The following is a 22,146-nucleotide window of genomic DNA, read 5'->3' on the forward strand; positions in this document are numbered from 1 at the left end:
CTGCTGCACAGTGTTGCTTCTTGTCCAGTGCTGATATGATGTGATTTGTGACTAATGTGATGGCTGAAATTGTGCTATGATTTGTTCTGAAACCAGACTGGTGTGGGCTAAGTACGGAGTAGGTTGAGAGGAATGAATTTAGTTGATTGTTTACCAGGGACTCCATCACTTTTGCCAAACAGGGCAGTTTGGAGATCGGGCGATAATTGTTCATGTCATCTCTTGAGCCTCCTTTATGCAGGGGAATTACATGTGCAGATTTCCATAAAGTAGGAAACTTTCCTGTTGTTATGGACAAATTAAATATATGCCTATATATAGTAATAATGCTGTTTAATAAGCATGTTGATGTGTCACATCTGTCAGGTTGATGGATCATGTTGGAAAATTGCTCACTAATATGGATTTTAACAGATTTGTGACCAAGAGAAATATATCTACTCAATTCATAAAAAAGTCTTAGGTCTTTAACTGAAATCTGTAAAAAATGAAAAATGGGGGTAGCAAAAAAAAAAAAGTTTTATTTGAACAGTGCCTTATATTAAAGGATTTGTAGTTTGGGGTCAGGCCACAGATCTTGTGTTGGTGGGTTGTATTGAGCCTGGAACTGACTGGTCATATGTGCGGGTGGTGGATCAGATGTAGTATTGCAAGTTCAGAGTGGGTCTTGAAAATCAGACCCATGTAGGACTCTGCTTTAGACTCTGCTTTAGACTCAATTACCTGTGTCTGGGTAAAATTCCAGCCAGTGGTGCAACACAACAAAAAGAGAATACATTTAATGCCACAGGATGCACATTCATCCATCCTCCCTCTTGTTATCTCTCCCTCTCTCCCAGCTGTAATTTCTTGTTTTTCTCCCCTCCCTCTCCACCTCTCTATATCTCTCGCCCCATCTCTCCTCTCCCTGCAGGTCTGTTGTATGTAATTTATTTTCGGTACACAAACAGCTCACTGTAAATAGAAAGCTGTTAAGCTGCTGCAGCACTCTGTTTTAATAGACCCTGTGTTTGGTTATGTAATGATTAAATAGCTGACCTGCGCTTTAATGGCACCATAAATCACCGAACAAGGTTTTACTGTCTCATAAAGCTGAAATCAGCTGCTGGAGGTGGACGCGGTCAGCAGCCAAGGTCAAAGGTCATAGTGGAATGACTGTGCCATAAACTGAGTAACACAATCTTAAAATGTCTGGGAGACTCTTTCAGGTGGATCATTTAAAACTCTTTTAAAGATGATTGTTAAATATCCACAGTGCTGGAATCTGAGCACATTCACTTAAATACTGTTTTACATTCAAAGATAAAGTACTTGAGTATTTGCTTCTTGTGGCACTCAATACTTCCGCTTCACTTCATCTCAGAGGGAAATATTGTACTTTTTACATTCAATTAAGATTAATGCATAATAAAAATAATCATGGGGCACCGGTAGTGTAGTGGATATCGCCGGCACCCCATATACAAAGGCGATTCATCGCCGCAGCTCCGGCTTGCAACCCTTTCTGCATATCACCCCCCCACTCTCTGTCTCTCTCCCCCATTTCACCCTGTCTGTCCATTAAAGGCAAAAAGCCCTGAAAAAATAATCTTTAAAAAAAAATAAAAATAATCATTAGTCAATAGTATAAAATGAGGTAAAATCCTGCTTTTACATTAATGCATGAGTCAGAATCATATAATGAGATCATATATAATAGAATAACAGTCACAGGAGACAGTTTGATACTTTAATTACTTTAACTACCTTTAACTGATTATACTCACAAGGAGCATTTTTAATGCAGGACTTTAACTTGTAACAGTGTGGTATTAGTATTTTTATTTCAGTACAGGATCTGAATACTCTCTCTACCACTGGACACCTATGATTTTGTGTCTAAGTGGACTAATGGGACCAACAATTTTTTAAATTGGTTCAGTATTGAGCAAGAGTGCTGCAGCAGGTTGTGGCAAAAAAGGCTGCAGTGTAACCCCTGTGGGCAATAGCTTGTTTGACGTGACTATTATGACATATTATATGACATCTGAAATTGAGATGGAGAGCAGGAAGTGATAAATCCATATACTGTGTGAACTGTAAATAGAGTAAAGTGACTACATAAAAGGGTTGAATGAACCTGCAGGCAGCAGGTATCATCAGAAAATTGAAACTTAAGTTGGATGTGATCCATACAAAACAAAGAAAAGTGATTTTTTTCTCGACAACTTAACCAGTTAGCCCGGTGTGGACACGATCGTCATTACAAATTACCTGGTCCTCCACTCTAGTGGACTGTTACTATTTTTTGTGCAGTTGGATCCACCCCTGAAATGACTGCTGTCTTGTTTTTGGCTGGGTGAGTAAATGTGCTAGAGTGTAACTGTTTTTTTTAATGTGTCAATTCTGTATACTAATGCACCACTGTCAGGTTATCGTTACTACGTCCTAATATTTTGGGGACTTTTAGTAGACCTTGTTTTTCAATTTGATCAATTGGAATAGCCCTAAACAGCTCAAATCATAGGTATTTGTGTAGTGTTGGTAATCTTTGGCTCCAGCTGCCCTCCATTTGGACAGCACACCAATATTACATGCAAAGAAGCTGATAAGCACCATCAATGTACGTCCACTGAAAGTGTTTATTTTTGCCACTGACAGGCTCAGATTGGTACTCTGAGTGTCTGACAACATTATGGAATAATGTTACAGAGACAGACCTTTCTGTTAAAGCGTAAGATCTTTTTGTTCAACCAGAAAAGCCCTGGAATTGCCAATCCCAAATCACCTCAGACTTCATTTAAATACACAGAAAGTTTAGCATGTATAGAGCCAGCATGTTTTCACATCTAACTGGATGAATTAAGGGTTTATTTCAACCAAAGCAAAATTGTTAGAACAGTGGAAATACAAACCAAAATGGTTTCATTTTGTTTCTGTCGACTTTGAAAGAAGCATGTTTTACCATGATAAAGTTCCTGCTTATTTCACTGGAGTCTAGTGTGTTTGGCAATGGCTATTTCAGGGCTGTTTCTGGTAAAACAAAAAGGATCTCACTCTTTAACAAAAAGATCTGTCTCTGTAGGGATCCTTTCTCTACAGACACATAAGATAACAATCTGAGTCTGTCAGTGACAAAAAAAAAATACTTTTAGTGAACGTTGATTGGTAATGCTGAATTGCTCAGTAACGCTCCATTGTAGCCTGTCCAGTGGTTGTTGTTCCCGTTACTCACTTAGACACAACAACATGGGAAAATAGGGCCCAGGTTGAAAAATACTGAAGTTACCCTTTGAAAAGAATCAGACTGGACCCAAACCAGTTTACCACCAGTCCAGAGGACTGGAACCTGTTCATGTCAGGTCAGGACAAGTCTTCACCCCTAGGACTTTTTTACCCTGTTTACACTGGTTTAAAAATGTGTCTCGGGCAATCAGGTCAAAAGTGAACAGCACTAAGTAGGCTGCAAGAGGTCAGCTTGAGACGCGTGATAGACATAAGTGTGAACTGAGATGTGTCTCAGCTGTTGCCTTGTGTTCAAATCACTGAAAGACATTTTAAAACTGAGTGTAATTATGGTCTTTATATATGTGTGTGTGTGTGTGTGTGTGTGTGTGTCACTTCTGCCCCAAACACTTAAAAAGCTCTTAAAAGTTTAAAAGCAGCCATTAACGCTGCTTATAAACACCTGAGCTGGTGTGTTTGTCACTCTGCTTTTCTGCATTTATGCCAGGTGTACTGCTGTGTGTGTGTGTGTGTGTGTGTGTGTGTGTGTGTGCTGCCCTGGAATGGCAGCTTGTAAAACAGACTGTGACCCTCATCACTCCTTCCGCCCCCTCAGTCTCTCGCTGGCAACCTCTGACCCCTGAAGAGTTCAGGACCCGGCTAACAGATGTACAGGTGTTGTCTGCAGAGGCAGGTGGTGGGAGACGGACGCGGCAGCTCTGCTTTGATTTCTCTTGTCTGTTATTTTGTAGTCGACATCAAAACGTCTCTGCTTCTCCTGTCGTCCTGTTAACACAAGCTGCAGCCTGTAGAGTTACATCACAGATAAACTACAGACAGTATTGCAAACATACAAACAAAACATTGCGTAATGCAGAGAAATTAACTTGTTTTGAACCTTGAAAAAAATATAAAAGCAAAAACATTTAATTATATTTTTTTGAAAAGAGTATAAAAATCAAGACTATGATAAACTTGTCCTTAAAACTCTTTAAAAGTTGTGATATAAGCACCAAAGCATCAGATATTTAAGATAAACATACTTGAAAGAAGACTGTCTTTTAATTCAGCTCAGTTCAGAACTCAGAAACTTTTTGCAGCTTTTTGTGGATAAAGGAGCTTAAACAGAAGGTTGTACCAAGAGCAAAGGAAATACTTTTCATTGCATCCAAACTCCATCCCTTGAAAAATGAAGCTCAATCAAGTTTTTCTAAGACTTTGTGAGAATAAAGTGTCATTCTTCTCACTTCTGGTGCTTTTGAGTTGCATTAGTGCCCAACAAGATTTAAAATCTAAATTTATGATTAAACCATCTACTCATAGAATTATGTTTATTGTGACTAGTTAAGTAAGTAGAAGGTAAACTGATTTCCAAAAGGCAAAAAGTTAAAGATGACGCATTTGGCAGGTACCACAGCTTCTAAATGCTTTTTGTAACCAGCTAAGAGTTTGTCAGTTCTTGTTTGGAGGATTTTCACCCATCCTTTTCTGCTAAAAGCTTCTAGTTCTGTGAGATTCTTGGGCCGTCTTGCGTGCACTGCTCTTTTGAGGTCTATCCACAGATTTTTTTTAACCTCTCTAACTCTGCCAGGACGCTGATGTCCTCCCCCCCCCCTCCTCTGTTAAATGGTATCTCCCAGGCGCACTGCGTCATCAAACCATGTGATGTTTGGTATTGCCGGATTCAGGAAGCTCTCAACTTTTCAAAAATAACATCGTTTTTCTTTTATTTATAATGTATTTCGCACCAGAGCAGCCTAAACACACAAAGTCCAAAATTGCATGTCATGCCGTTTTTCGACGGGAAAAGTTCATTGATAGTGTGCCTACAGCCCCACAGTGTCATTTACCTGCTCAGATGAAGCCACAGACAGTTATTCATCCTGAAACATCATTTTTTTTTTTTTTTTTAGGCAAAATCTTCAATTTTTTTACTGACTTCAGAGGCCCATTACTCTGTCTCTGTATCACCTAGAGTGTTTCTGACACTTTCACAAGAAACTTCAGAGAGTTTTCTTTCTGGCAAGACCTCATGCATGCATGTAGTCAGAGTGGTTCAGACGCTACAGTCATTTAATTTGGGTATGTCATTTTAGGCGTTTTCGCTACAAAATGAGTGTGGAGTACAAGAGTTAATGATGTTTAGGTCAGGGGACTGTGAGGGCCATGGCAAAACCTTCAGCTTGTGCCTCTTGAGGTCGTCCATTGTTAGGTGTGTTTAGGATCATTGTTCTGTTGAAGAAGCCATCCTCTCTTCAACTTCAGCTTTTTCACAGATGGGTGTGATGCTTACTTCCAGAATTGCTGGAATTTAACTGAATCCACTCTTCCCTCTACCTGTGAAATGTTCCCCGTGCCACTGGCTGCAACACAAGCCCAAAGCATGAGCCACCCTCCCCGTGTTAAACAGTAGGACAGGTATTCTTTTATGAAACTCTGCAGCCATGATTCTCCAAACACACCATTGCTCATTGCGTCCAAAAAAGTTCTATTTTAACTTCAGCAGTTCACAGGACTTGTTTCCAAAAAGCATCAGGCTTGTTTAGATGTTCCTTTGCAAACTTCTGAAGCTGAATTTTGTGGTGAGGACACAGGAAAGGTTTTCTTCTGATGACTCTTCCATGAAGATCATATTTGTACAGGTGTAGCTGCACAGTAGAACAGTGCACCACCACTCCTGAGTCTGATAAATCTTCCTGCAGGTCTTTTGCAGTCAGTGGGGGTTTTGATTTGCCTTTCTAGCAATTCTATGAAAATGTTGAAAAGCATGTTTCATTTCTAACTTGATGCCTTTTGAAGATCACTTCATCTTCTACTCACTTAACTATTCACAGTAAAATAAATTTTGAACAGGGATGCCCAAATGTTTGCATGCCACTGTATATAGTCTGAGTTTGTTAAGTATCTATAGTGGTCAAATGAATGTAGTACTTTTAAAAAGTACAATATATGCCCTCTGAGATGTAGTGGAGTAAAGGCAAAAAAACAAAAAGCCAAACATGAAAACACTTACAGAAGTGCCATAAAATTGTACTTAAGTATTTGTAGCAACTCAATGGATGTAGATAAGCAACTCTGCATATCTGTTTTCCTTTGTTGTCTTCATCGTCTCCTCTCTTTTTCTTTCTTTCTCTCTCAGTCCGTTGAAAAGATAAAATATGACTTATTTTTGCATTTGTGAAGACGAACAACTCCACATGCTTCACTTTAACGGTGAATGAATGAATGAATGAAATGTCTGAACGAGCTGACAAGAAAACATGAATACAAACAGTGGAGTGTGGTCTTCCAGTCTGCTGACACTGTGTGTGTGTGTGTGTGTGTGTGTGTGTGTGTGTGCGCGCGTGTGTGTGTGTGTGCGCGCGCGTGTGTTGGTGTGTGTGTTACAAAGGAATACAGAGGTCAAGAGCAGAGAGTGGATTCAAGAAATTTACGACTACATCTGTGCCACATTAAAATAGTGTGTGTGTGTCCCTCTCTCTAATGTTCCTCAATTAATGTATTAAGTATTAATAGAAAACACACACACAGAGGAATGATAAGTAGGTGCAGGATGTGGTTTCAGTGTTTGTGACTGGAGGGATGACAGACATGCCAGCCCACTAAAAACACATGCCCTGTACAGAATGCACACACACAACAGATAAAAACAGATTACCAACTTTAATCTCGATGTGAGTCACTGTTTCTACTGTAACAACAGGTCTCCCACAGCTTCATTTACTCCCTTAAAGCCAGTTTAAGCAAAATTGCTTTTATACAAAAACCATAGATTGTAAAATAATGGACGAAGCTACCATGACTTCACCACTTGGTTTGTGGACTCCCATTTTGAAGCCTCAAGCTCAGCATTTCAGCCATCGCCATCTTGTTTTCCCCACAGAGCAGGCACATCAGAGACTTCTACCGGCCGAGCAGCTGACTTCTGGTTGAGCCATACACTGACTTGAATAGCAATAAAAGGTTTTAATTATGGTGCTCCTCTAGACTTTTCCCAATGTTCCAATCCTTATGGTAAAATGAGTCATTTCGTGGGATTTGTGACCCTCAAAAAAAATATTCCTACTCATTTTCAGACATCACTTACATACTGTAAGTCTATGGGAAAAAAGATTTTTGGGGCCTAGTATCATTACATGGAGTTGTACACAGTTTGACCACTATGTCAAATTTGTTTCAAAGCCTAGTCCTGTTCTTGGGGGCTTGATCCATCCACCCCAAGCTGAGAAATGAAGCCAACATGGAGGTGTTAAAAACTGCAGTTATTTGAGCCCGGTCTCACTCTGAGGTTGTCGAAATCTGGCGCTTGGGCAGTGATTTGCAGCGTCAAAAACGAAAAAAGGCGTCCTCTGACGTCAGCATGATACGCAGCCAGTTGCCATTATAGTTTAACGGTGCCCCGCGGCGTCAGGGGGAAACGCAACGGGACAAGACAAAAGTTAAGGCGGTGAAAGTCTGAGTGGGGTGGGCAGGACGGTTAAGCCAAACCCTGTTCTTTTTTCCTAAACATAACCACTTCCTTTTGTTGCCTAAACCTAAGTGTGTTTTAGTTGCCTAAACCCAACCATGTGTGTTTGGTGTTGAAGGAAAAAAAACGCTGATTCTTTGTGTTATACTGTGGTAGTGCATTTATTTTGAAAGAGACTGTATATAAACATCAAATTTCCTGTGAAAATGGAAGTGCATCTTCAAAAAGAGAATTTGACACGGTGTCTCATAACGTCAACAACCAACACACCCAAGGTACCTTGCACGTCGTAAGTGGACGGACAGTCCATGACCAAAACGTCAATATGTGAAGGTCCACATGAGCACGTGTTGGTTCTTTGAACGGCAACATGAGGCTGGCTCCAAGAGCGAGTCAGTCCCCATAGACCCCATGTTAAAATTGCCAACTTTATGGCAGAAATAAACATGTTTACAACAAACTGTTTTGGTCTCAATAGCTAATATCCCCCCTCATGACAACTGTACAGGGGGCAAATTTGATATAACTCACCTGTTTACATTTTATTAAGGCTAAAGTTGTGCATAATTAAGGCAGGCTGCTTTGCATGACAGGCTGTCTGCCAATAGTGTCCTCGCCTTCTCAGTCAAATCCAGTGGCTTAGTGGATAGAACAGGCACCCCATGTACAAGACCGTTGCCGCGGTGGCCTGGGTTCGACTCCAGCCTGTGGCCCTTTGCTACATGTCATTCCCTCATTCTCTCCCCTTCACACTTAGCTTTCCTATCAATTATAGGCAAAAAATGCCCCCAAAAATATCTTTTAAAAAACAGATAACAGGATAAAAGCTAACCTTAGGCTATAAACAAATTATACTACAGTCACATGACTTCAGTGTCGCCACTACAACAGGGCTGTTAATCTGCATTTGGGATGATGACATTCTATTGTTCCATTTAGCCACTTGTTAGCAACTGCCTTTTGTGAGACACATTGAAGCTTCTAAACTCACAGTGGGGTATTAACTGATGTATTTTATGTCATAGAACAAAACGTAGAAATCTTTAAAGCTTGTGTTAACCACAGACCTCATTTCAGGCATCTTTGAGATGAGGGAATCGGGAGTGCTAAAATGCTAAGTCATTTCCAGGTTTTAGGACTCATTCTTGCAGCACAATATAAGACTCTTGCACAGCTGTTTTTTGGGAGGATGATCTGGGCATTTTGGGAGCGCTCACTGTCGGTTTGACCTCTAAATGAAATGGATTTGTAGCGATGTCTCCATTCCCCTAGAATTCAACCATTAACTCTGTGAGTACAGTTTTAATGGTTGAATTCTAGGGGAATTTGACCCTAGTTGGGATAACCATCCTGAAATCTCATTCTTTTACTGTGATTAAAGTAATCTGATTGCATGTGATTCATTATTTAACAGGCCCTGAATGTGTTTCAGTGCCTTCAGCTCCTCTGTGTCTGCACAATAGAAACAGCTTGTGAATAGAAATACATTTAAACCCCTCATTATGGACGTCAACTGTCTGGGTTCCGGCCCAAGGCTGCTGCGCGTGTGTGTGTCACATTATCCAGTTTCTGTGTGCAGATCTTTTCACCTGTAAGTGTGTGTCAGAGATTAGGTGTGTGTTCAGTCCGTTTGGCTTCACCTTTGCGTGTGTGTGTGTGTGTGTGTGTGTGTGTGTGTGTGTGTGTGTGTGTGTCCAAGGCTGGCATTCGTCACAGCGGCTGCTCTCTGTTCCCAGACTCTGAATGCATTCATGAGTTAGCTGTTGACTCAGGTAGTTAGTTCACCTGTCCACACACACAAGCACATGTACAGCACACACACACACACACACACACACACACACACACATACACCCCTGCTGTGTCTTTGTCCAGACATTCAATAAAACCTGCCAAATTTCCATCCTCAGCCCTCAGCAGAAAACCTGTCTCCTATCCCTCCATCTCCCTCGTCCCTTTGTAAAGTTAAACTCCCATGATGCTCAGCAAACACAGAGCTTTGAAGTCAGCTGAGATAGAGGGGGTGGGGGGTGGGGGGGATGAGGGGGGATTTCCTGACGTCTAGTTTTGTCCAGATCTCAGAGTCAAAGTGAACAGACGGCAGTTTTCCTGGCAGTGGGAGGGAGGGAGCGTTTGGAAGGTGATGGCTCTCTGTTTTCTCAGCCAGGATTCCTGTCATTGATGTAACATTAAATCTGACTCATTCAGCTCCGACTGCAGCAAAATGATGCTGATGGTCACACAACCACGCACCATACTTTACTCAAATAACACTCAGAACAGCATACTGATACTATACAGCTAACACAAGCACTAATAAAACCCAATCTGCCATTGACCTGATCCTACTAATGAGTGTTGATTGTGTATCTAAAGTCTGATATATCTCATTACTTAGTGCCATAAAGCTCCACTGTTGTCCAAAAACTGTGGTGGAATAAAGGTAAAATTCTATTTTATGCAACATTACACTCATACTCTGCTGCAATATATAAGGCAATATATACTTTTTACCACACATAATAGTAATCACTATACATTGCAGATTAGATTATTACTAAAAATATATATCATAAAAATTATAATTACCCATTCTTGACAATTGGGACGCATCATGTCCAGATTATAATGTAAAAACACGCTAATTCTGCTTCTAGAATTACTAGAATTCATATATACATATAAGTATATATGTGAAATAAGTATGATTTATAAAATAATTTGATCTGCTTTTATTTTTTGAATTTCTTAACCTGTGTCAGGAAACAGCCTTGTCACAGACAAGAATTCACAACTTCAAACTATTAAAAAATGTGATAAAAGCCTCCAAAATTTAAAACTAACAGTGTGTACTGATAACACCGTTGTCAAAATGTACAGCTATAATCATCTTTGTTATAAATATATTTTTTTGTGAAAATGTTAGCCCTTTAAATATGTGTCCCACATTTTTGTAAATTCTGTCTGTTTTCTACAAAAACATCATTTAATCAGGTAAAAAAGGAGTAAGCTAAATAATAATAATAATGATAATAATACATTGGAATTATATAGCACTTTCAGGATACTCAAAGATGCATTACAAAGAGCAACAACAGCAATCCAAAAAAAAAAAAAAAAAAAAAATCCGTGGGCAAGTAGCGAGGGAAATAGTCCAGAAAGGGCAGGGGAAGTACACTCAATTTGGAGGTTATATATAAATCTATATACAATATATAATATGAATACTGCTGAAGTATGGGTAAGTTTTCTATTTTTGAATAAATTCATTAAATAATATCGCTACCGGTTGCGTTTCAACCATAACATGTCAACTCTAAACTAAAAAAGAAAAGTAAAACTAATTAAGAGAGCTCTTGCCATCTTTGGAAAAAAAATGGCTCCCCACTACGACTGCTGTGAAATTATTAAATGTAAATAATATAATAATATTATAACTTTTTGTGAGCTCTGTCAGATCTTACCTCTGACATCCATCATGTATACTATTAAAGAAAAAATTCAATCACTGAGAGGTCTGACCATTACAAAGTTTAAAAGTCAAGACTTGTGATGGACTATCTTGTGATGGGATCACTCCAGCAGAGGCACAGCGATTGACGACTTAAAAAGAATGTGAGCCAGGGGCATAAAGTGGGAGGTGGGTTGCAATGGCCCCTTCCCTACTTCCTACCTCCCTACATCCGGCCCAGCTGTTCAGACCACGGCCATCTTTGAACTAAACCTTCATTTTGATCTCAACTGATTTCAACATGTGCAGCGCCGGCCTGTGGCATAGGCAGTATAGGAGAATGCTAAGGACGCCATCATCCATAGGGGGTGCCACAACTTGGGGAGTGTTAAAGATCTATTCAGTGAAAATGAGTATTGGGCAAATTAAAATTATAGTGTTCTCATGATGTGTTCCGTGTAATCTTGTAAAATGTAGCTTTTAGCGAGAAAGTTGAATAAAAACAGCTATTTAAAGGAGGAATGTGTTGATGTTTTCACAGCACTATAAAAAGGCTTTTTGCTTATTTTTTTTAAAGATGATTTTTATTTGAAAGAAGGTTATGTTAAAGGTTGTTTCATAGATGTGTATTATTGAATTTGTGCTCATTTAAAGGTAATGCAATGAAGGACTGAATGATTTTAAAACTGTACATTTATTTTTCATAGTGTAGATTTCTGTGTTTCCCTGGCACAAAAGAAGAATAAATAACAACAAACAAACAAACAAAAAAATCAGTATCGGCTATTGGCGATAAAAATTAGCACATGTTCTTATCTTATTTTTTTATTATTAGCTCTGCACACTCTGTGTACAGTTTTGTTGCTTAGTCACTGTATGCTTGTGACATTTTTATTAAACATAAAATCACATGCAAAAAATCTGGGTGTTTTCTTCGATTATGGTTTAAAATCTGATAGATAAATCAACTCTGTTGGTAGACTCACAAGTCAGTCTTTAGACGCTTTGCTTAACTAAAGACTGATGACTTTCTCCCTGATTTTGTGTTTAGATGGGCGGATACAATTTCAGAGTTTAAAAAAACTCCCTACGTTGCAGAACCAATAGTAAATCCGCAGGGCGGTCCTTTGGTGGCTCGCTGAACTCTTGTGCTCGTAAACATAGTCCCACTAGAAACACGTGTAGCGGTACAAAATGGCTCAAGTCGCTGTAAGTCCTTCATTTCCACAATCTTGTGGACTGAGCACACGTTTGATAAAACGGAGTTAAATCTCTCGGCATCTATTATCAAGCTCTCTGTGTGTTTGTTTCCTTGCAGACGAGAAAAGGGGGAGCGCACATTTCCGGGAGGTGGTGTCCTTTTAAAAAATGCAAGAGGTGTTGCTTTGTTGCTGGTCATTTTCTCCGGTGTGTTAAACACACTTTACAAAGGAGTGTCTGAGTGTATCAGAAGGCGGAGATCTCTGATTGTCTGGTGGTGAGACTACTCTGTTGGTAACTCTGGTTTTTCTCATCTTAGGTCACTTGCAAAATTAAAACCTTTCTTGCTCTGTCAGGCTGAAGGTTTAGCAAAAAGCAAGCTTTAATGCAGCTGATAAAAAACATCCGGAGCAGGCAGGTAGCTTAAAGTCAAAAATGAAAGAAGCACCAAAACTAAACTGAAAACCAACCAGGAAAATGGGATGAACTCAGGTAAAAAAAATCCAAACAGAACTCAAGACACCAGGCAGGAAACGGAGCAGGAAATGACACCAAGAACACAGATGAACTGACAAGGAACAAAAGGAAACACAGAAAACACAGAAAACTAATCACAAGAACAAGACACAGCTGAAGTAGGTGGACATGGGCAAAAGGAGGGAAATGGGGATTGGCTAACAACAAGGGTGTGGAGGGGAACACTAGATTGGAGCAAACAAGACTATTACAGAACAGGCATGAAAGAAAGACTGGGAACAGGAAAGGACTAACGAGACAGGTGTGACAGAAAACAGCAGGAAAACACAAAGACAGGAAGGAAAACCAGACACAACACATGAGGAGAGAATCTACAAAATAAAACAGGAAACAGATTAAACATGATTGAATAAGAAAACAAGAAAGAACACAAACAGAAAACCCCAAAAACAAAGTCCACAAGATAACATTATATTAAAAAAAACCTCAGGATCGTGACATGCCCATCAAAGATTTAGAGATTTTAGCACACACTTTTATTTCCTCTTACACAGACTATTGTAATTCCTTCCACGTAGGAGTCAGTCAGTAAGCCCTATCCCGCCTGCTGCTTGTTCAAAATGCAGTAGCAAGAATCCTCACTGGTACCAGGAAGAGAGGCCATATCACCCCAGTACTGGCCTCTCAATAGTGGTTACCAGTGAAGTACAGAATTGATTCTAAAATTCTTTTGTTTTTAATGCGCTGCATGGAGATGCACCTGCGAACTGATCTGATTGGTTGTTTCTTGTTGTATTATTCAGCAGAAAGATGACATCAGTCTATCAGAGGGCAGCACAGTGGACCTCAGGAAGCCTGGAGATGAAGAGGATGAGTACTCAGAGATGGCTGAAGAGGCCATGGACCCCGACAACTGCTTTCCAGACAGTAAGCACACACAAACACACACACACACACACACACACACACACACACACACAAAGCAGCTGAGGCAACAAGGTCGGACACAATTAACACTTTTACACAAGGAAACACGGATACAACATATTAGAAAATATATATATTGTTATATATATATATTATTGTTGTTATTACGGAATTGTTAATGCGCTAATCATACGTAAAATCAAATTTTGCTAACAAGGATGGTATTTTACACCAGACAGGTTCTATAGTTATGTCAATTCAGGCATCAGAATGAATGTCGGCATTGTACATTTATACAAACCACAGATATGTCATATTTTATTGTATGTTATCATGTTGCAGAAACGTTTATTTGCCTTTTCACAACCCTGCAGACGGTTAATGTGTGGATAGGTGTAGGTACAAAAAGCACTTGCTTATGGTTAGGTAAAGATCATGTTTTGGCTTGAAATAGTCAGGTTTTTTTGCATTATCCCAACTGGAAACACAGCAATGTCTCAGTAAAAAGCAACCACTGTTATGGCACTATCCTAACGGGAAACGCAACAATGTCTTGGTAAATAAAACAACCACTTTTTTGTGCCACTATACCAGCAGGAAATGCAGCGATGTCTCAGTAAAAAACAACTATCGCTTTTAGTAGCACTATCCCCAAAGGAAAAACTGTGACAGGCGGCCAAAATCATCCATATCTGGTGGATGAAAGCAACTGGAAACACAGCAATGACTTGCCAAAAAACAACCAGTTGTTTTGTTTCTTGGTCTTGAACAGTGGTCTGCAGTTTGGCAGCCATCTCACCTTGGTGTCATCCCATCCACCATCCCCTCCCCCTCCCAGAGATAGTCAGCTCATATGTTACCTCATTTAAGAAATGTTAATATAATCTAACAGGTCATCACTCAGACTATTTCACCTCCGTCTTTCCTTCCTTCATTGCAATGAGTGTGCAAGTTTGCAGATCTGTAAATGTTTTGAAGCAGTATGCACATGGTTTCCACTAATGATGAGCCCGTCCCACCACCCACTTGCCCCAATACTTTCATAATGAGATTTATGATCCGGTACTGATGAACTCAAGTGAAAGGCAAAAACCTTGCTTCCTTCCTGACTCAGCCAGTTTCCCTCCTGGAGCATGCATATTTGTCTTAGCCCCAATTTTGCACAGCTAGCATGGCAGAGACATAGGAGAAAAAAAGGCTGGGGGAACACCGGAGTACTATTCGGTAACCAACAGCCAATGAAATCCCAGGAATTAAATCCCTGAAGATCTAAAATAGCCAATGATGTATTATCTTCTATTTGTGGTAAAAGAACTGCAAGAACAAAAGAACATTTATTTCTGTTCTATGCAGATGACATGCAGCTTTATATCTGCATATAACACAATGATGTTAGCCCTACTTACCAAGTTTGATCAGATCAACAAATAAAATCCTAAGCAAGATAAGACAGAGGTGATGATTAGGAAACAAAAAAAGTCTCTTGTTTTCTTTTCTTTTTTTCCCAACATACAGTCAACAGTAAGTCCCCTTTGAACATCTACGAATTTAACAGCAAAAGAAAGCAGGTTTTCAGTTTGTTTGTTTTTTTAATCAGACTTAAGTTTAGTTTTTCTTTCTGATAATTAAAGAGCATGAGTCTTTCATGAAATGTCTCAACAACACCATGAAATATTCTGGTGTTAAGGACGATGAAAAAATGGAAGTAGTTGTTTAATTGTTCAAGTGCTCAAAGGAATACCTTACTCTCTAAATGATCATTTGTATATCGATAACTCACTTAAACATGTTAAGTTGAATTTGTGAAGAAAATTACAGTTTTTCTTGCATGCCTCCACTGTGAACGAAGAATCCAACAATGGTGAAATTTTTTAATGAATTGGAGTAAACAGAAACTGAAACAAAACTATACCAAAACATCAGAACCCTCACACAATTTGTGCAGCATAATCCAAGTCTCAGTTATCCAGTTGTGTGCTTAGTACTTTTCACACAAACAGCCCTTTCCAACAACTGAACGCAAGGTGTAACTTATCTATTCTCTCTTCGAATCCAGACTCCATTGACAAAAATACGTTTTTCCTCACTGACCACAGGAGCTTCTGGTCTACGACCTGCCTTGATCTGTTGTTTGTGTTATTGTGTGACGTTGGTGAATGTGAATTAACCCTTTTAAACACCAAAATCATGAAATAATGCAAACTTATTGATCGAGGCAGTGGTAGACCAGCAGCTGCCATGTTCAGTGAGCAAAAATGATTGTAAAAGGAGTCTGGCTTTCAAGAGAGTACAGATAATTTTCATTTTCCATTCAGTTCCCTGTCGGAAAGTGGTGTTTGTCTGGGAAGGACTGAGCATATGAATGGATAAATAAGACTTTGATTATATTGCAGGAGTCATGTAAGTTTGGTAGTGGATGTTTTGATATGGTTTTGCTGTTTTTTTTGCATTCATTGTTTATGTGAGAAAAACAAAACAATTTCAACATAACACAGGGTGAGTAATTTTTATTCAAAGATCATTTGGCTGTTGCAGTATTCTTTTAACAAACCATTTGATTTCTTTAGATTTTAAAAAGTCTTAGGGCTCTGACAGAGTCAACGGTTAGTCCTCTTCCTCTTTACTCCTCAAGATTGAAGGCGGGTTTTTTTTGTTTTTTTTATCAGACTTAGGTTTGTTTTTTGTTGACAATTGAAGAGTGAAATATTCTGATGTACAAGACAATGAAAAAAGGAAATGGTTGTTTAATTTAGATGTGTTTAAGTTGGCTAACTTCTCAAAGAAGACAAGATAGACTAATTTGTATTCATTTTGGCTTCTCCAGAGTGTTATATTTCTAAGAGTTTCATCAGTCATTTATGGACTTTTATGTAGCTTAGGGAAAATCACATGATGGAAATGATGTGAATCTGTTAGATCCTTTGGGGTATCTTTTAACTAATGTACAAGGTGTATTTTGGATTTATTTATATTAATTTTGTGGTGTTTGTCGACAAGAAGTTCTTTGCAGTACAAATACTGTCTGCTAACTATTATTTGTTTGGCGTTGTGTGTCATGATGCATCATTGTTTTTGTGATGATTGGATTTAGATTTTCCAAATTGTCTTTATCCTCTCAGTAAGAGAGCAGCCTTGAACATGTTTTTCTCGCTGCAGGGTTTAAAAACTGTGAGCCACATGATCGTTCCACTAACCATGAGCCCGTCCCACCGCCCACTTGCCCCAATACTTTCACAATTAGATTTATGATCCTGTACCGACTAACCCAGGTGAAAAGCAAACACCTTGTTTCCTTCCTGACTCAGCCAGTTTCCTCCTGGAGCACAGAGATTTGTCTTCAACACAGCTCAGCGACATGGCCATGATACAGAGACATCATAGCAGTGACGGAGAGAGTGAAGATACTTTGTATGTTATAGATTCTCTATTGGCAAAAATGGCTGACTCCACATCAGAGTTCAATGAGAAGGAAGAATTGTTCAGACTGATATTGCCCATTTGACTTTGAGAGGTAACCTGAGGTAAAATACTCAGGCAGAATTAGGCCAGCCAGCTGGAAAACCCTGTCTGAAGAACAAAATCAACAAAAAAAAACATCCCCAGCACCTGCAGTAACTACATGAATCCCAGATGTAACATACAGTATTTGCAGCTGACAAGGTCACCATACCACTTACACTGGATGGTTTGAGATGAATACATATATTTAAATCAAAATACAGACACATTTTAATCTGATTTCTCTTGGATTTAATATCCTGTTGCATCAAAAAGCTGATGTGTCTTGCCTTATTATACCCTGTTCACAGCAGTTAACAGTCAAACTTAGTGTGCAGTTTTCTGTCATTTGGGGTCTCTCAGTCAAAAAAGTGTCAAAAGACAGAGCTCTGCAATAATTGCAGTTTCTCCCGGTTAGAATTCCTTCAGTTTTCATCTTTGAGGCTGAATTAACAGACCAGGTGATTCAAACCAGTAAAAACACTCAATATAGCATTTTTATGTTAAAAATCTATCTGTTTCTCCGACGCTGTTCGGCTTGTCGCAGAGAGGCTGCTAGCCCAGCGCCTGCTAATGCCTTCTACCTTGTTGCTAGGTGCGATGCTTTTTTTTTAACAGATGTGATTGGTTGTCACAGACATGCCCTTTTGTGAGCCTGCAAGGTGTGGACACCCAGTGGAAATGAAATGAACTGCATCACAATATGAGATTGACAGTGTTGGCATTGTTAGTGTGATCACTCTGCTGATCTAAGGTTGAGACAGACAAAAGTCATCACTGCTGCACTCTTGCAGTTTTTCCAAATATCTTAATATTGTGATAATTTTATTTCTGGCGTTATAGCATTTTTTTTTAGAATTTCACTTACTCACTGTCATTTTATGTTTCCACCATTTTCTCCTCTGCTTAGGAAACTCTTAAGCCTCTTAAAAGTCCTCCTCCCTGCTCCTAACATTTTTTCACCTTAGGAGCTCTCTTAAGGTCTAAGATGCTTTGTGACTAACTTTTATCTTTACAAGGACTTAGACTTAACTTTAAGGGGAAATTCTAAGAAAACGTCACAATTCTAGGAATCTTAGAATTTCGTCACTAGGAGCAATTCTTACTGCTAGGAAGCTTGGTGAATACGGCCCCTTAATTATAATATGAATATAGCAGTTTCATGTAACAAATCAATGTTTCTCTGATGCTGGTTGGCACAGCAGGGGCTAGAGCTGTGTTACCACTAACTTTCATCAGCTTGTTTCTCTGATAACTTAGTATCACGACATCTGATAACTAAAATCCTCCATCCAGTTAAAACATATAGTTAGAAATGACAAAAAAATTAAAAGTGCACATATAAATGTGGCTTAAAACTGAATAAAATGTAACTTTATGACAGCTTCTGGCAGACAACCACAACCCTAACACACACAAAAAAGGGATATGACACCACTGACAGGCGATGGCAACCAAATGACACAGACTGTGTTTTGATTAAAATGACAGATTTCTCTTGATGTGAATATTGTTGGAAATGTTTGGGGTAAACAACTCAGAAAAATATATAACATTGGTCTTGTTGTTTTTAGACAGTTTTAATGTGGAAAAGTTACATATTAAATATTTAACTTCTTACAATGTGCCCCATGCAAAGAACATTGTGTGTATTAGATGAATATAGACAGAGCATTAATTACCGGTACTAAATATTATTATTGTAGTAGTAGTGAAACTACTTAGAAAATGGTGGTTACGTGCTGACAAGGCAACACTGCTAATGTCTGAAGACATGACAACAGATTTTTGGACAATAACATGGCCCATCTGATGCTGTGTTCACACTATGAGTGACACCGCAACAGCGCCGTGAAAGTGTTGCTCAGACACTTATTAAAGCAGGTGTGTCATCACAGGCTCTGTGATGTCTGCCACTTGCTGTAAAACACGTTGACTGAATGTCATCGTAAGTGTTTATTTGGTCTAAAAAATATCTATGCTTTTCATCAATGTCTGAGCCACATTTTAACATCACATTTTGCCACCTTTTTGCATGTCCATGTTCACTGCAAAGTAAAGCTAGCATAACAATAGCTAACAATAGCTAACAATAGCTAACAATAGCGCTGAAAAAAGTTGAAACCAGCTCAACTTTGACTTGTGGTGTGTCATACCTTTTCGCAGTGTCAGGCGTCAGTTCTAAGCTTTATGTAGCCAGCTTCCACTGAAAATGACTCGTAGCCTCTTGCTGTGTTACGCATGGTGTGAATACAGTAATAGGCATACATAGCTGTTGCTATTTTAGTGTGTTTTCAGATCATGAAAGTTAATTGTAACATTTTTGTCGCCTAACAAAAAGTTTTGTTCAGTATTTGGCTGTACTAAAATACCCTCTACATTTTGTTTTCATGGTTTTAATCCTGTATATTTGCAAGCAAAAAATTAGCATTAGCATTATCACAGTTACCCATAGCTGTAATGTACTGTGCTACCTGAGCTGGCAGCTAGTGTTAGGGTTAGCTCAACCTTCTTATTCAAATTTGGTCACTTCTGGCTCCAAAAATCCAAGATGGCAATGGCCAAAAATGCAAAACTGGAGGCTTCAGAACAGGAGTCCACAAACAAATGGATGACATTATAGTGGCTACCTCCAATATCAAGAAGAATCTTTATCATGCCCTAGGGGCAATTAATTTCACAGCTAGCATTTAACAAAACAACATAGAAACAAATATATATGTCGAGAAATTGAGTCAAGACAAGTCACTTAAAAGTCTAATCGCTGCAAGGACAAATGAATCCCTCAGTCTATTTGGCCTGCATCTCGGCGGCAGATATCTGCGTCCGGATGGAAGCAACCTGAGCTCTCCATGAAGCGGGTGGTCTGGATCTGCCAGGATCAGTCTGGCCTTTTTCACCAACCTCACCTTGTGAGGATCGATGAGGTTGCTTAGGGCTGTGCCAGCAATTTTACTGCACACCCTGACAATTCCCAACAGTTTGTTCCTGTTCTTACATGTTAAAAGTCCGAACCAGCAGATGAAGTTAAAAGTTATTAAAGACTTGATAAAACAAGAATAAAACATTCTCACAAAAGTAGAATCCACATTAAAACCACGGAGCTTCCTATAAAAATACATCCGCTGATGAGCCTTCTTACAAAGTGAGTCCACATGGGCTTCAAAAGTCAGCCTGTCATCAAGAACAGTTCCCAGGTATTTCTACTGATTTACAATTTCAACATTTACACCAGAAATTACCATATATGTCTCATTCAGTAGATTTGCACATAAAAAACCCTGGTACTAAACCTGGACCGGATTCATGAACACCGTGGGAAACTCAAATTTCATCGTAGGCACGTGTGTATGTTCATGAATGCCAATCAATTGTAAATTGACAGTGCACTCCCACTGGTCAGCAATTAGCATACATATGAAGCTAGCATGGCGTCAGCTAACTAAGCTAAATAACACAGTGCCACTGCTAGAAACAAAAAAAATTGGTTGACACTGTGTCATTGGAGCGCTGAAAAAAGTTGAGGCCAGCTCATCTTTGATTTGTAGTGCATCACGCCCATCAGCAGCTACAAGTGTCGGGTGCTAGTATGCCACCTGTCACATAATACCTGCTTCCACTGGAAACAACCCGAACCCTGTTGCTGTGTTGTTCATAGTGTAAACACTATTGATAACCAAGTGTTGATTCAGTCATCTTCTACACTGTACCTTTTTTCTTTTAATCAAAAAGTAAAGGAGCTGTCCCTGTGAACAAGATTTTGTTGACATTTTCCAACAAAATAACAGAAGCAAGAAATAAAAAAATAGGAATATTAATGTTTATAAGAAATCTTTACTACTCAACACAGTGGTAATTTATAAAAACAAGCTGCAATAAATGACATGTCGCAGGTATCGGAGAGCCCTGATAATTCTCAGTATTGGACAAAGAACAGATTTTCCTGGATTGCCCACCACCAGTTACAGGTCCACCTTCCACCCAGAGACAGGCCTGTTTCCTGTAAGAGCTGCTGTGGATGAAAGTGCCTGCCAGGCGGCAGATGTTGAATTAGCTTTGATTCATTTACAAGATTGATGCGTCCATTGCAACTGTCCCAACACGACTCCCGCTTCTTCCTGATTCAGCAGAGTCCTTCACAGCAGGCTGACGTTTGTCACCAGCTGGACTCAGATCAGCTGCTCGGAGCACCGACAGAGGAGGGATGAAACATGAACAAAATTCCTTCCTTTTGCTTCACAGCTTTGTCATCAGCACGTCTGTGTTAGTTGGTGAGATACATGACGAGTTAGTGAAGAAGAGAGAGGAAAATGCGTGGAAGTGAAACAAAATGAAACGAGAGAATAAAGCTGAAAAGAGGAAAAACAAAGGAGAAGGGACAAAAGAGAAAGAAGAGAAAGGATAAAAAAAGAAGAAATAAGAAATGAAATGATGAAAAAAGAGTAAAGTAGTAATGAGGGAGGAGAGGGCAAAGGAGAAAGGAAAGGAGAAAATAGTATCGTACTGCAGAAGAGAGAGGGAGGAGGGGAACAAAAAATAAAAGTGAGACGAGTGCAGAGATTTTAAAAAAGAAGTGAAGAGGAAAAAGGTGCAGAACAAGCTGAGCTTTTGTTTGCTCTTGTCACCCTACATCCAAAGTGAAGCTTTATTTTCACAGGACCAGTATTACCTTAAAAAACTGTAATAATTGTGGAAGTCCTCTGTGATCTTAATCCCATGCGAATGAGCCATGGGTGTAATTTGTCAAATAAAAATTCCACCACAAATTATCTGCCAGAGTTCACCAAACTCAGAGGTTATGTGATAATATTAGTCCTGTGTGAATCAATTTCTCAGTAATTTAGGGAGGTTCTTTTATTTTTCAAGGTTTTTTTGTTTTTCCTTCCTCTAATTCTTTTCCCAGAATTATGGAGGCTGTGTT

At 39.2% G+C, this 22,146-nt stretch overlaps 1 protein-coding gene across 1 annotated transcript in view; it reads left to right on the plus strand.

The window, feature by feature from the left end:
- Window positions 1-22,146, plus strand: part of LOC126397819 (sodium channel protein type 4 subunit alpha-like) — a 365,246-nt gene that overhangs the window by 285,575 nt on the left and 57,525 nt on the right. The window contains exon 23 of the mRNA XM_050056785.1: window positions 13,604-13,727. Within this exon, the coding sequence (XP_049912742.1) occupies window positions 13,604-13,727 (124 nt within the window). The remainder of the gene's footprint in view (window positions 1-13,603; window positions 13,728-22,146) is intronic.

The sequence above is a fragment of the Epinephelus moara genome, chromosome 11, assembly GCF_006386435.1.
Source record: "Epinephelus moara isolate mb chromosome 11, YSFRI_EMoa_1.0, whole genome shotgun sequence".
NCBI classification, from domain to species: domain Eukaryota; kingdom Metazoa; phylum Chordata; class Actinopteri; order Perciformes; family Serranidae; genus Epinephelus; species Epinephelus moara.